General features: G+C 57.4%; 1 protein-coding gene across 1 annotated transcript in view; it reads left to right on the top strand.

Moving 5' to 3' along the window:
• The window catches only part of BCAS4 (breast carcinoma amplified sequence 4), a 56,769-nt gene extending 42,739 nt beyond the window's left edge, over window positions 1-14,030 (top strand). The window contains exon 5 of the mRNA XM_040248196.1: window positions 13,484-14,030. Coding sequence (XP_040104130.1) covers window positions 13,484-13,606 — 123 coding nt within the window. The 3' untranslated portion in view covers window positions 13,607-14,030. The remainder of the gene's footprint in view (window positions 1-13,483) is intronic.
• Window positions 14,031-14,264: the final 234 nt, after the last annotated feature.

Here is a 14,264-nt window from a genome sequence, read left to right as displayed (position 1 = left end):
GAGTTGACAGGCGGGTTCTTTACCACTAGCACCAGTTGGGAAGCCCCAAACCACCCCCCACCCCCACCCCCACCCCGCTTTAGAGGGAGTCTTAACCACTGGAAGTCAGGGAAGTCCCTTGGGTTTCCCCAGGTTTACCTGTACTCACTTGTTTTAAGTTCTGTACAGTTGGATCTGTTCTGTATGGATCTGTTTTGTTGAGGTTCCTGTCTCCTCCACCACAGCGCAGGCTGAACGGTCCCAGCCCCGAAGGGGTTTCTCACGTCCTTCTGTGACCACCTTCACCTTCCCTCCCCTGGCCTTCTCCCCAGCTCCTGGCAGCCACCACTCTGTCCTCCATGTCAAAAATTTGGCTATTTCAGAAGTGTTCTATAAATGGAATCATACAGCGTGTCACTTTTGGGGACCAGCTTTTCTCGCTCAGCATAATTCCCCGGAGATTCATCCAGGTGGCCGTGAGTCAGGGTGGCCTCTCATCCAGGTGGCCTCTGGGTGCACTGGCAGGAGGAACCAGGGTTGGAGATGCGATGGTGGGTTTCAGGGCTGGAGGGTTCCAACAGGAGCCTGAGGGCTTAGCCTGGAGCCAGAGCATGCACTTGCTGATTAAGCATCTGCTATGGACCAGGCGCTCCTGGGTTCAGTGGATGCAGTCACGGAAAGAAGAGACGGAAGACGCCCCTGATGTGGGGCTGGAGGCCTGGGCTGGCTGTGGGGGCCGGAGGGCGGCCCAGAATCTCTCTTCCTCTTTCTGGCTTTGCAGCCAGGACAGGGCACCGCCCCTGGGTGGAAGGGGGAGACCAGAGGTTTCTCCCGGGTCCTGAGTCAGATGAGAGAAGGGCCTGGTGCTGTCCCTCAGGCCAGATGGAGTCCGCTGCAGCCAGACCTCCCTGTCTTCTGCACCAGCCTTTGTCCTTTCAGAATACTATTATTTCTTGGACAAAGGGATGGGGTTTAGGGTGGGGTGACTCGGGGAGTTTCTTGTGTCCCTGCCGGGCACACCGCCTGGGTTTGGGATTGGGGAGGCCCCGCACCCCAGGGCTGACTCCCCAGCTCCCAGCACGTCTGCTCTGCTCCCTGGTCCTCGCCCGAGCCCCCCGCCCCCCGCAGCCCCCATTTCCTGCTGGGGCTTTTCGGGGCTTCCATCTCCTCCTCCCTCTCATTTTCTCACCCCCCACCTCTTCTCCGTCCTCTTTCCCATCTAGTTCTTCTCTTTCTGAGCTCTCCTGTTTCTCGTCTCTGCATTTTCTCTCTCTTGTTTTGGCTCTTTCATGTTTTTCTCTCCTTTGTTTCTTTTTTGTTCCTATTTCTACCTCCCTTTGTCCGAGTCTCCATCTCTGGGCTGTGTGCTGTGCTTAGTCGCTCAGTCGTGTCCGACTCTTTTCAACCACATGGACTGTAGCCTGCCAGGCTCCTCTGTCTATGGGATTCTCTTGGCAAGAACACTGGAGTGGGTTGCCATGCCCTCCTCCAGGGGATCTTCCCAACCCAGGGACCAACCCCAGGTCCCCCACATTGTAGGCGGATTCTTTACCACTGAGCCACCAGGTGAGCCCCCACCTCGAATTGTGTTCATCTCTGTTTCCACCAAGCTCTGTCTCTCCCTCTTTTCCTTTCTCTTGCTCTCAAATGTTATGTTGCAGACTTTGGAAAACGTCCTTTTTCATGCTCGGGGGGCCCAATGGATAAAATGTCCTAATCGACCAGGACAGTGTACAAGCTGAGTTCTGTGAAAGCGCCTCGTGAGATCCGTGTCTGGGCCTCTGGGGCCACGGGGACGGGATCGGTGTGGTGACAGTGACCGTCGGAGGCTCCCAGGCCACCCACCCGCCTGGGGTCGGAGGCAGGAGCCCAGTGCCGGCCTGGGGTGGCCTTGCAGCAGGTTCCTGCAGTCCTGGGCGAAGAGCAGGGGTGAGAGGCGGGCTCATGGGCAGCTGCTTGCTGCCTGCCGGTCCTGGTGGCTGCCTCGGTTTTCACCCTGACGGCTTGTTTGTTTAACGGAGAACAGCTGCCCACGTGCGGGATGCCGACAAAACGGTCGATTGTGTCTGTTTGCTCTCTGTTTCCCAGAGCTAACTGGTGCTGTTTCCAACATCCTTTCATGGAGTCAACCACCTTCGAGGTCAGCCAACGAAGCCTCGAGGATTCTGTTGAAAATCAGCATCAGAGGGAAACAAGGATGGCTCTGATGAGACCGTGACCAGATGCTGGGCCCTGGCCAGCTGTTGGTTTGGGCTCAAGGACATGGATGTGGAGAACCCCAGTGGGACAGGGAGGCCGCTGGCCGTGGGCAGCTGGTTTGGTGCCCTGGCCTGGAAAAGCATCTTCTTTTACCTGATCTGTTCTGGGACAGCTGCAGCTGCAGCCAAATCCATCCGCTGAGGTCCTCCCCAGACTCTACCGTTGCTTCCGCAAGCCACCCTTGGCCCCATGAGGTTTTCTCAACCAGGAGCGCCACACTGAGCACGGAGCTGACTGCGTGTGACTGTCCTAAGGATGGAGAACACAGATCCCAGTTTGTAATCCGGCTCTCTCACCGCAGCCCGCTGCAGGATTGGTGGGGGCTGTGCAAGGTGAAAACCCGGGGCCCCTTTGTCAGGACTTAACTGAGAGGGGCTTCCTCTGGGTGGCTCAGTGGTAAAGAGTCCGCCTACCAATGCCGGAGACACAGGCTCGGCCCCCGGTCTGGGAGGAGGGGTCCACACGCCACAGAGCATCCGGGAGCCGCAGCTATGAGCCCGAGTGATGCAACGATGGAAGCCCACATGCCCTGAAGCCCGAGCTCCCCAACAAGAGGCACCACCGCAGCGAGAAGGCCGAGCACAGCACGGAGCACCAAGCACGGCCAGAAATAAGCGAATAAAAGTTTTCTGAAATATTCAACTTACTGAGAATTTCAAGACAGTGATAGCAGAGCATCAGATCAAGCCATTTGACCGACCCTGCCCGTCATTTGCAAGTGTCATGCTTTGCATGGAGCTTAAGCTTGCAGCATCTCAGTAAAATGGGGTTGATACCCAGTCCCAGCCCTTGTCCAGGACTGTCCTGAGCAGTGGCAGAGATAAAGGAAGGTCTAGCTGCCATCTTCATCACCATCATCATTGACATTAGTATGATTGTTTAATAGCTCGTCACCTGTGTTGTGCCGTTCAGCCCTTCACGTGTGCTGCCAGGAATACACTTTGTGTGTATATTTCTAAATGACCTTTTTATTTTGAGTAATTTTAGATTTGTAGAAAACCTCTTATAAAGATGGTGCTCCCGAGAGCTTCCGTGCTCCCCTTGTTCCATCTCCCCATCTCCTGTCACCTCACGTGACAGGTGGGTTGACAACCACCTAGGAGAGTTGTTAAAACCAAGACCTCCTGCACTGGTCCAGTGTTATCCACGGAACTTTGGATTTTACCAGATTTTTCCTTCTCATCCATTTTCTGTTCCAGGCTCCCCTCCAGAGCCATGCGTTGCTTTTACTGTGTGCTTTTATTTCTTTAGCCATACCAAACAGCCTGTGGGATCTTAGTTCCCTCACCAGGGACTGAACCTATGCCTTATGCAGTGAAAGCACCAAGTTCTAACCACTGGAGTGCCAGGGGATTCCTGAAAGCCTCAGTTTCCTCATCTGTAAAGGGCCTTTGCGATCTGCAGATTTAAGCCTCTGAAATGTAGCGGGTACCCAGTTAACATATATACATGTAAGTGCACAGTAGTTAGACGGTTAGCCTCAGTGGCCGTCTGATGAGAAGCAAAGCCCAGGTCAGACACCCGCCTCCTCCAGGAGATGGCCCGGGAGGGCAGAGGGGCCATGGCTGCAGGGGTCAGGGAGCCCCCAGAGACCCAGCTCTGGAGGGGGCCATGCCGTGACTCCGTCCACCCGCTGTCCTGTCTTGCCTCCCAGACCCCGTGTGAGTTTGCATTTGGTCGCCAGTATCTTGGCAGAACTTCCGGGGGTTCCTCCTCTGCTGGTTTCCACGTTAACGCTTTTCCTCCAGCTAAAAGTGGGATCGGATCCATAGGGCTCTGGAAGCCTCCAGGGCCAGCGTGGCCTCTCACGAGCCTGCACCAGCTCGTCCCTGCTTCTGGGGTACCCCCTGCACCGGAGCTGTCCCAGCTGAGGGCCCCCAGGCCTGTCCCCGTCACCGCAGCCGCAGCAGCCTCTGCCGCTGCCTTGCTGAGTGGGCTGGTGGAGCTGGGGGCTGGGGGGCAGGGGCGCTGCTCCGTGCGGCCACCGTGGGGCCAGCCAGCCCACCCTGCGGGCAGGATTGGACACGCAGGGGCTGCTCGAGAGGGATGGGAGGGGCTCTGCTCACAGCTGTCAGTGTTCTGGAAGGCTGGGGGCCCTGCAGCAGACACAGGCGTGGCGGCTGGGCAGGTGGGCGGGGCCTGAGGAGGCCTTGAGGGGGCTGAGAGGGAGGCTGGGCCCGGGGTGAAGGGTGTGCGGGCTGGCCGAGGTGGTGGCCGCTGCCGGGAGCTCGGGAGAGCCCGTTTGGCGCTCGGCTCTGCCGTTTAGCGGCTGTGTGACCCTGGGCACAAGCCCTCCCCTCTCCCAGCCGGCGGTCTTCCCCACAGAACAGCCCCAGGGCCGCACCTGACTCCAGGCGCTGGTGCGCCCTAGGGGGCCCCCGGGTTGAGGGCACAGCTGCTGGTCCCAGCCGCAGCCCAGGCTGGCCCCCCACCCCCAGGGGACCAGGCCACAGGACTGGAAGCATCCACGGCCCCACGGTGACGTGAGCCCGGAGCCACTGCTGGCCCGGATGCCCACGGGCTCGGCCAGTCCTGAGGGTGAGTGAGGCAGGCCCGTGGCAGACCAGACGGCACATGCCCCATCTAGGGGGTCCGAGTCACCACAGCCCGCAGGAAAACGGGCCCAGGCGTGGCCAGGTGGTTGCATTGTTCAGGAAAACCAGGAGCGCGGTGTTTACTTGAACCATCCTGGTGCCTCCACGGTGGCAGGTAACGCATTTTACAATTTGCACCAGCCCATCCTGTGAAGTGGCAGACTTTATTTTTGGGGCTCCAAAATCACTGCAGATGGTGACTGCAGCCATGAAATTAAAAGACGCTTACTCCTTGGAAGAAATGTTATGACCAACCTAGAGAGCATATTCAAAACCAGAGACATTACTTTGTCAACCAAGGTCCATCTAGTCAAGGCTATGGTTTTTCCAGTTGGCATGTATGGATGTGAGAGTTGGACTGTGAAGAAAGCTGAGTGCCAAAGAACTGATGTTTTTGAACTGTGGTGTTGGAGAAGACTCTTGAGAGTCCCTTGGACTGCAAGGAGATCCACCCAGTCCATCCTAAAGGAAATCAGTCCTGAATGTTCATTGGAAGGACTGATGCTGAAGCTGAAACTCCAATACTTCAGCCACCTGATGCGAAGAGCTGACTCATTGGAAAAGACCCTGATGCTGGGAAAGATTGAGGGCAAGAGGAGAAGAGGACAGAGGATGAGATGGTTGGATGGTATCACCAACTCAATGGACACGAGTTTAAGTAAACTCCAGGGTTTGGTGATGGACAGGGAGGCCTGGTGTGCTGCGGTCCATGGGGTCGCAAAGAGTCAGACACGACTGAGAGACTGAACTGAACTGAACTGATTCTGTCAAGTGTGTGGGCCGGATGCTACAAAGGCCACGATTTGCTGTCTCTGAATAGGCTAGAGGGGGGCACCTGAGGGTCCAAGGTTGGAAGCAGATCCTGGAGGGATGTCTCAAGTCCTGGGCAGGAGCACAGCTCGCTGCCCCAGTCACCCCCAGGGCCCCGGGTCCTGGCTGTGCTAGGCCAGGGTGGGCCTGGGTTCGAATTCCACTCTCTACCAGTTCCCGGTGAGGCGATCCTGGGCAGGTGTGTCTGTGAGCCTTCGTTTCCTCTTCTGGAAAATGGGAGTTAGGAACACCTGTCTCTCTCAGCAGCTGGACGTGAACGGGCTGTGGGCCTGTAGGTTCCGCTGTGGGCTGGGCACTCAGGGAGAGCTCATTACTGATCACTGTGGTTGAGATGAGAAAGGCTGGGGCCTGGGTCTGTCCTGATGGACTGAGATGTTTCTTCTGTCTGCCTGCTTTGCCCTGCCTCCACCCAATACAATTTAGTGTGTTGGAATTAGAGACAAGTTGCTGTGATAATACAGAGTTCTCGTGTACCCCCCACCGAGTTCCCCTTATGGTTAGCGCCCTGCTTGACTGGGGTGCAGTCACAGCTAAAGGACCCTCCTTGATACACTGCTATCTATCTGACCTCCCAAGTTTTACTCGGATTTCGCTGGTTTTCCCCAGTGCCCTTTTCTGCTCTGTACTATAGTTAGTCGTTGTGTCTCCTTAGCCACCTCTGCTTTATGACAGCTTCTCAGACTCTGCTTGTTTCTGATGACCTTGACAGTTTTGAGGATTATTGGTTAGGTATTTTGTACACCGTCCCTCAGTTAGGGATGATCTGATGTTTTCCTCGTGGTTAGGTTGGGATTGTGGGTTTTAGGGGGGAGACCACAGACATGAAGTGCCCTTCTCGTCACATCAGGTCCAGGGCCCCTGCTCTCCACGTGACGTAGCACGGGTGATGTTGACCTTGACTATCTGGCCGAGGCGGTGTTTGCCAGGTGTCTCTCCTGGGTGGTTATTTCCAACCCCCTCTCTCCCCTACTCTGTTCTGCCGAAGCAAGTCACCACGTGCAGCCCCCACACAAGAGGGGTGGAGCTTCTGGAGAGGGCAATGCATACATCAGTTATTTGGAATTCCATTTTACCTTTTGGAACAATCTTGAGATCCAGAAGTTTTCACTGTTTTGGTGATCATTCTGTTCATCATATGAACGACCTGGTTGAGTCTCAGCTCCACCCACTTACTAGCTGCGTGACCGTGGGCAGCTCGCTATTCGCTGGAGTGATGGTGAGCGTAATAGCATGCTTCCGTCAGGCTGCGCAACAGAAACCTGACTGACGTGGTTTCCCCAAGTAGGGTTTGTGCTGCTTCCTTGTGTGACAGGAAGTCCTGAACGGCCAGCTGATTCTCCGAGCTACTGCCCTGTCATCCTAGAGCCTGTGGCTTTCGTCCTCACAGTGCCAAGGGGGCTGCAGCACCTCCAGAATCACTGCTGTGCTCCAGGCAGGACTCCATGACGTCGATGGCATTATCCTCGTTTGACAGAGAGGAAAGTGAGGCTCCAGAGGATGGGAAAGCTCTACCTTGACGGAGTGCTGTGAGGGTTAGAGATAAGCATACTGAACAGGGTCGCAGGAGGTGAGGCTGTTGTTTACTCAGTAGATTGGGCCTCTTCCAAGTCCCCTGGGCTGGAGGGGCCTGGTAACTTGGCGGGTGAGGGGGAGTCTCTGGCCGCCTAAGCTTGCCTCCATGGTCAGCCTGACGCCTCTGCCTCCCAGAAGTTAACACACCTTAGAGCCTCAGAATCCAGCCCACGTGTGGGACAGCAGTGCGGTGCTTCTTTTGAAGTGGAGGATGCTTAGTGAATTGGGACAGGATGTAGTTGCAGTGACGTCTCAAGAGCAGCTGACCAGGCATCACTCTGGCCTGGGGACAGCAGCAAGGTGGGCCCGGCCCTGAATCCTGCAGCCTGTGTCTGGCAGCCTCTAGCTTGGTGCCCACTTGCATGGGAGACACAGGGATGGCGTTGCTATGCCTGTTCTACTTAGGAAGGCAGATTTAATTTAGTGGCAAACTAAGAATACCAAACCTGGCCTGCCCCCATCTTTTTTTTTTTTTTTTTTTGGCTGTGCTGGGTCTCAGTTGTGGCATGTGAACTTCTTAGCTGCAGTGTGTGGGATCTAACTCCCTGACCAGGGACTGAAACTGGGGCCCCCTGCATTGGGAGCGTGGCGTCTTACCCCCTGGACCACCAGGGAAGTCCATGGGTCCTGCCCCCATCTTTGTAAATAAAGTTTTATTGGCACACAGCCACGCCATTACTTTACCATTGCCTATGGCTGCTTTGGTACTGGAAAGGCAAAGCTGAGTAGCTGTGACCCAGACCATGGGGCTTGCGAACAGTTACTGTCTGGCCCTTTGCAGAACAAATGTACTGAGCCTGGCCTGCACAGAAAGCAGTCAAGGCTTGGGAATATGCAGCTGGGGCTTCCAAGAGGGAGACAGAAGTGGGCTGGGACTCACAGAGGGCCGTGGGGGATTTCTGGGAGCGGGACTGGGCAGATGAAGCCCTGAGGTGGCTGGGCCCAGCTTCAGCAGACGGTGCTCTGACTCGGGGTGGTGGGGGGCTTTACAGGAGAGACCCTGAACCCAGGCTGGCCTGAGGCTTTCCTTTCCCACATGCTGCAGCGGTCTGGTGGGGGCTTTGTCAGAAGAGGACCTGGTTGGGGGTGCAGCCTGCCCAGGGAAACAACCCCGAAGCATCCACCACCAGAAGCAGTGGGTTCTGGAAAGGCGACGCAGCCGCCAGGGGCCTGGGGCCGCCCGCAAGGGGCGCCTCAGCCCAGCCACCGGGAGCTTCCAGATCATCTGATTTTCCAAGAGAAGCTAGCTGGCAGGCTGATTTTTCTGAGAAATCTGATTTTTTTCAACATGTTTGAAATTAATTCCAGTTTTTAAAAATCATGCAGCCAACCAAGCCAACACACACACACACACACACACACACCACACATACACACACACACACCACACACACACACACACAGGAGTGTGTCTGGTGTGTGGGCTGCGGGTTTGGGAATGTGGGGGTCCCGGGTGGAAGTGAGGAAGACGTGGGAGGCTGGGCAGACCCAGGAGGGCCTGCCAGGCCCGGCGTGGCGCCCCAGCTCCAGAGGCCTTCCTCCAGCTGGGCGCCGGGGGGGGGGGGGGTGGCAGAGCCCTGGACCTGTGGTCTCAGGTTTCCTCCCATCCGGTTCCCCCCTGCTGGAACCTTCCCGCCCACAGGCTGGGGGTGGGGGATGAAGCCTCAGGGAGGTGAACAGTCCTCCTTGTGAACCTGGCCGCCCCTGGAGAAGCATCTTAGCATCAGCTGCAGGCCAGGGATGGGCAGGGATGCTCTCAGAAGTCCCCTCCGAGATTCTCCAGGATTTGGGTTTGAGGCTGGAGCCTTGTGGGGTAGTGGGCAGGGGTGACCTGGAGCCGGAGAGGCCTGAGTGGACCCCAGCTCTGTGGTTCCCTGGCTCATGTGACCTCTGAGTTGGGTACTGCCCCTCCTGTTGCAGGTCGTCCTGAGAATCCAGGAAAGCATGGGTGTGAGAGAGCTGGGTTTCCTTGGCATCCTGGGGGGCCCGGGACTGGGGCCGGTGTAGACTTGAGCAGGGTGTGGTCCTGCTCTACCAGACAGCATCTGGGGTGCCCGGCTGTTTGCAGCTTTGCGCACCAGCCCTCACCTGCCACTTTTCCCCACTGGTTTCCAGGCGCTTCCCTGCACTCCTGAGGATTTATTATTTGCTTTAGGCAGGATGCTTCGTTGCAAGTGGCAACCACTCAGGTCAACCTGGCTTAAGAAAAGAAGAGAATCCCATGGTCTCATGAACAGAAAAAGTCCCAAGGTAACACTGAGTGTGTGTTGGTCGCCCAGTCGTGTCTGACGCTTGGCAACCCCGTGGACTGCAGCCCGCCAGGCTCCTCTGTCCGTGGGATTCTCCAGGCGAGAATACTGGAGTGGGCCGCCTTCCCCTTCTCCAGGGGATCTTCCCTACCCCGGGATTGAACCCCGGTCTCCTGCATTGCAGGTGGATTCTCCACTGTCTGGGCCACCAGGGGAGCCCAACGCTGACTAGGTAACACGACCCTCGGGCAAAATGTGATCCAGGCGCTCCAGTGATCCTGTCGGGCTTCTGTGTTGCTTCACCTCCCAGCTCTGCTCCCCTGCGTTGGCTTCTTTCTTGGGCAGAATTGACTGCCAGCGTGGTGGCAGAAGTGACCGCCAGGCTCATGGCCCATCCTCGCAGGAACCTGGCAAGGGCCGACAGGGGCAGAAAGCATGCCTCTCTCAGTACGGAGCCCCAAGCCTGTTTCTCAACTGGACGAGCCTGGGTCACCTGCTCACCCCTGGACCAGTCACGGCCCGGGTGGGTCGGGCCTCCTCTCACCCCTCCTTCAGCTGGGGAGCTGACACCAGGGGCCCCTCAGGACCATCAAGGCACTGATACCCACGGGACGTGGAGGCTGGACAGGCTGAGCTAGCATCCCCTGCCCACCTGCCCTCCAAGAGCAGCATCAAGGGCTGAAGTGGCCACGTTCGGAGCCTCTGGCTCAGCTCGGGCCCCTCCCCGCCCGGCCCCCAGCTGACTGCAGGCCCAGAGCTCCGACGAGCTGTGAGTCACTTTCCCACAAATTTCCCACGTGCCCCAAGAAGTTGTCAGGGGCTGGGCCCAGGGCCAGTGTGGAGGGGCAAATTGGCCTCCAGGGTGTCTCTTGCCATCTCCCAGGCTGGGGGCCCCCATGGAAAAGGGGAGCAAGCTCGTCTGGGATGTCTCATCCTCGTGAGGCCCTGTGGGGTCTGGGTGAGGGGCTTCCTCTTGCTGGTGCACATGCGGCCACTGTCTAATAACCCACGATGCCGGCAGAAGGCTCACCTCTCCGGGCGTCCGACTCCTCGGAAGGACAGTTCCGCTCCATCACCAGCAAAGGTGCCCCCACATTTTGCTCTAGATCTTGCTGGAACTAAAGGTATGATTTTATTTAAAGCTGCTCGCAGTCTCTCAGAACCCCTTCTCCTTGGTTCCTTCATCATTATACGAATTTTCTCCTTCTTCCGGGAGCCTGTCTCCTTGAGAGAGGGCGCAGAAGCCCCATCCCTGTTGGGAGAACCATTTCAGAAGGAGCATGGAGGGACTTCCCTGGTGGTTCAGTGCCTAAGACTCCAAGCTCCCAGGGCAGGGGGGCTGGGGTTTGATCCCTGGTCAGGGAACTAGATCCCACACGCCGCAACTAAGAGTTCACAGGCTACAACTGAGGATCTCGCGTGCCACAACTAAGACCCAGCACAGCCAGATACATACGATAAATAAATAGTTTTTAAAATACGAAAAGAACGGGGTCAAGAGGCCCAGCATCCCCAGGACAAGGGACACCAGCTCTGGCCTGGCCCCTTTCCCTGGGTCCCGAGATCAGGAGAGGACGGTGCACTTTAGCCCCCATGCCATGTGTCAGGACAGGGGAGCTGGTCTTTGAACTGTCATTACTTGCCTGTTGCATTTTCTAGATACTACAGCAGTCAGATCTCAGGAGAAAGAGGGTGAGGATTATCTAAAATGATGGCTTATCCACGGACGACACCCTTGAGGCTGTGAGACGATCTTGGGGCCCCTTTCTCACCTATGGTGCTATGGGAGGACTCGAGTCTAGTCGTAGGGGTGGGGGCAGCCTAGGAAGATGCTGCCCAAGTACCACCCCCAACCCTCACCCTGCCATGCGGGCTGAGCCCAGAGCAGCTGACCTGGCGTTTGCTAGTTAAATGTTCCCTTTTGTGAGGCAGACCCTTTTCCAAGGTGACTTGCTTGCTAGTCCCAGCTTTCCAGACGTAGGTGGTGGTGACCCAGGGAGGTATGCAGTCCCTGGACCCTGGGTATGTTCTACCTTATCTGAAATAAGGTAGATAAGGCATTCTTTGGTGGTTTCTTTCTGCACAGAGACAAGCTCTGGTGGGGAGTGGGGCGTTCAGGGCTCAGACATTAGAGTCTGTTCTCTCTCACCCCAAACCTGGCCACTCTCACTTTGAAGGGACGCCTGCCTGTAACAGCTTCCACTGTGGTCCCCTCTTTCCCCTCCAGGCTGGTCTCTGCTCTTTCTAAAACACATCTCGTTACACACACTCCCTGCCCCGCTCTGTCTCTCTCCTGATCTCTTAGGATAAAGCTCTTAGTAGGACCTCCAAGAGCCCACGTCATCTGGCCCTGGTTTACAACTCCATGCCCACACGCTGACCCGGCCCGACTCCAGACAGACCCACCTTGGTGCCCGTGGCCCAGCACACCCCCCAGTACTGTCCACACGGTCACGGGGTGTCTGCAGCCTAGCCACCCCCACCCCCCCCCCCGCCACCGCCACAGCCCCTCCTAGGTCCTCAGCCCCTGGGAACCTCTGACCCCTGCAGGAGCTGGGCGCCCGGTGGCCCCTCCCGTATTCCCGTCACACGTTGGGGGTGTGTTCCCAGTGGTTCCCTTGTCTGCGGATAAGCAGGGAGCCCCTGATGACTGGGGCTGCGTCCTGTTTACAGTGGTGCCCTTGGACGGGTGCGAGCACGTGTAAGGTAGGAATTGAGGGGACAGGTGCTCGGAGTTGGGGGCGGGTAAGGCACCTTCCTGGGCTTTGTCTCCATCGCCCCCCACCACAGTGGGGAGGGCGGTCCTGGTGTTGCTGCGGGGACAAGCATGGGGCAGAATAGGGCACACGCAGGGCAGTGCGGGGCTCATGGGGGTGCTGAGCTTTGGGGGAGCTGTTATTAACCGTGGACCGGAGCCCCACACCGATGGCGGCCGAAGGCAGAGCTGGGGTCCAGGGGGCGGAGCTGGGGCTCGGGGGCGGAGCTAGGACCTGGGGGCGGAGGTGGCCTGTAGTTCACGCAGCAGAGGGAGCTCCGGGTGGGGGTGGGAGGACCAGAAGGTGGTCAGAGGTACCCTAGGTGGAGACGTGCAGAACCTCCTCCTCCTGCCCCCCGGACCCCCACATTAATGCCTGTATCTGCCTGCCAGGTACACCTGGGAGCCTTGCAGGCCTTCCCTCCTCCGAGCAGGTCACGGGATCAGCCCCGGCTCTAACTGAGAATCACCGGAGAGCTTTGCAATACCCAGGTGCCCGGACCACACCGCAGACCGAGGACGGCAGGCTCTGGGGGCGGGGCCTGGGCCTAAGCATCCATGACTGGCAGGGGCTCCGCTGTGTAGCCGCGTTTGAGAAGCACTGTTTGGGGCGGTCCTCTGTGAAACCGGTTTGACCCAGAGATGCCTGTGTAACCTGTAGGGTTAGGAGAGCTTGGAGACCATTGCTTGATGGAAAATCTCCCCTCCCCAATCTCCCTGCCACAAAAACCCACATGAGACATAAGTAAGCCGTTCTTAAAATGGTTCAACTAAAAAAAAAAAAAAACGCATGCATATGCCCCGGCCTTCAGGAGCACGGACGGGCGCTCACAGAACTATCGCCGACCCCAGATCCCCCAGCGGCGGCCTGAGGTGCGGGCTAGACTTCCGCTGCTGCGGGGCCTAAGTGCCCCTTCCTCGCTCTCAGTGGCCTGAGGTGCAGCTGCGTTCTCAGCCATCCTCCCAGAACCTTGTTCCGCCTGTCCTCTCAAACACTGTGGAGCTCTGGGCATACGGACCAGCCCTGCCGGTCCCCGTCAGGTGTCAGACGGGCTGGCTTTGGCTGTCGCAGGCACTGTGACATTGATTCTCCATTCTTCACCGTGATTCTTGCTGAAGAATCATGGCCTCTGCTCAGCTGGACCTCCCTCCCTGCGGGGTGAACTCCTGCAACTGGAGTTCTTGGGTCTCAGAACAAGTGGCTTCACATGACTAACCGGGCATCTGGTGTTCTGTCCTTCCAGAAGCGATGGGCACCGGTGGCCCCGACGTTCGAGCTGCCCGCGTTGTACAGAACGGAGGACTATTTTCCCGTGGACGTGGGGGAGGTGATGCCCCGAGCCCCCAGCTGCCAAAGGCGTCTGTAAGCACTTCGATCCTGCCATCCGGGCCTCGGGAAGTGAAATCTGTATGCAGAGCAGATGTGGTTTTCTTCTTTTCTTTTATTGTTGTGGGTTCATTTTCTGAGTTTTTCCCCTTGCTTCACGGGGGCGCATGGGGTTTGGAGAAGTGGACCCAGGGGTAGGGCAGTGCCTCCAAGATGCCCTGGGAATGCCTCCTCCACCAGCTGTGGCCTGCCTGGTGGTCTGGACAAGGTGGTCACCCCTGGAGATAGCTGGTCGCCCCAGGTGATGGGCTGTGGGGACATGGATATCTTTGCACAGGAATTGTGGGGGTATTGGGAGGTGTCACCGGGGTGCATGGCTCCAGGTCCATCTGTTTCGGCTGGTTTGTCTGAACACAAGTGCCCACTGGCCCTGTGAACCATCTCAATAAAGTGTCAAGAGGTCACCGGGTGTAAATGTTTCCTTGATGGGTGCTCCTGCCACCGAGTCAAGCCAGCTCCTCAAAAGCTGCTTATTCTAAAGCCCCTTGCCTGAGGGGAGTGCACAGCTCTGGCCTTCAGATGCCCAGCAGAATGCTGAGACCTTTAGGATTTCCTGAGGTCTCCCAAAGGGTATTTGCTTTAATTTCTCCTCATGTAGATGGGTTTTGAGCTATCATCCCGAAACGCTGGGTTCCTCA

Source organism: Oryx dammah, unplaced genomic scaffold (genome assembly GCF_014754425.2).
Source record: "Oryx dammah isolate SB20612 unplaced genomic scaffold, SCBI_Odam_1.1 HiC_scaffold_10, whole genome shotgun sequence".
Taxonomy (NCBI): domain Eukaryota; kingdom Metazoa; phylum Chordata; class Mammalia; order Artiodactyla; family Bovidae; genus Oryx; species Oryx dammah.
Note: the sequence above shows the minus strand (reverse complement) of the source record. Positions and strands in the feature narration are given on the sequence as shown.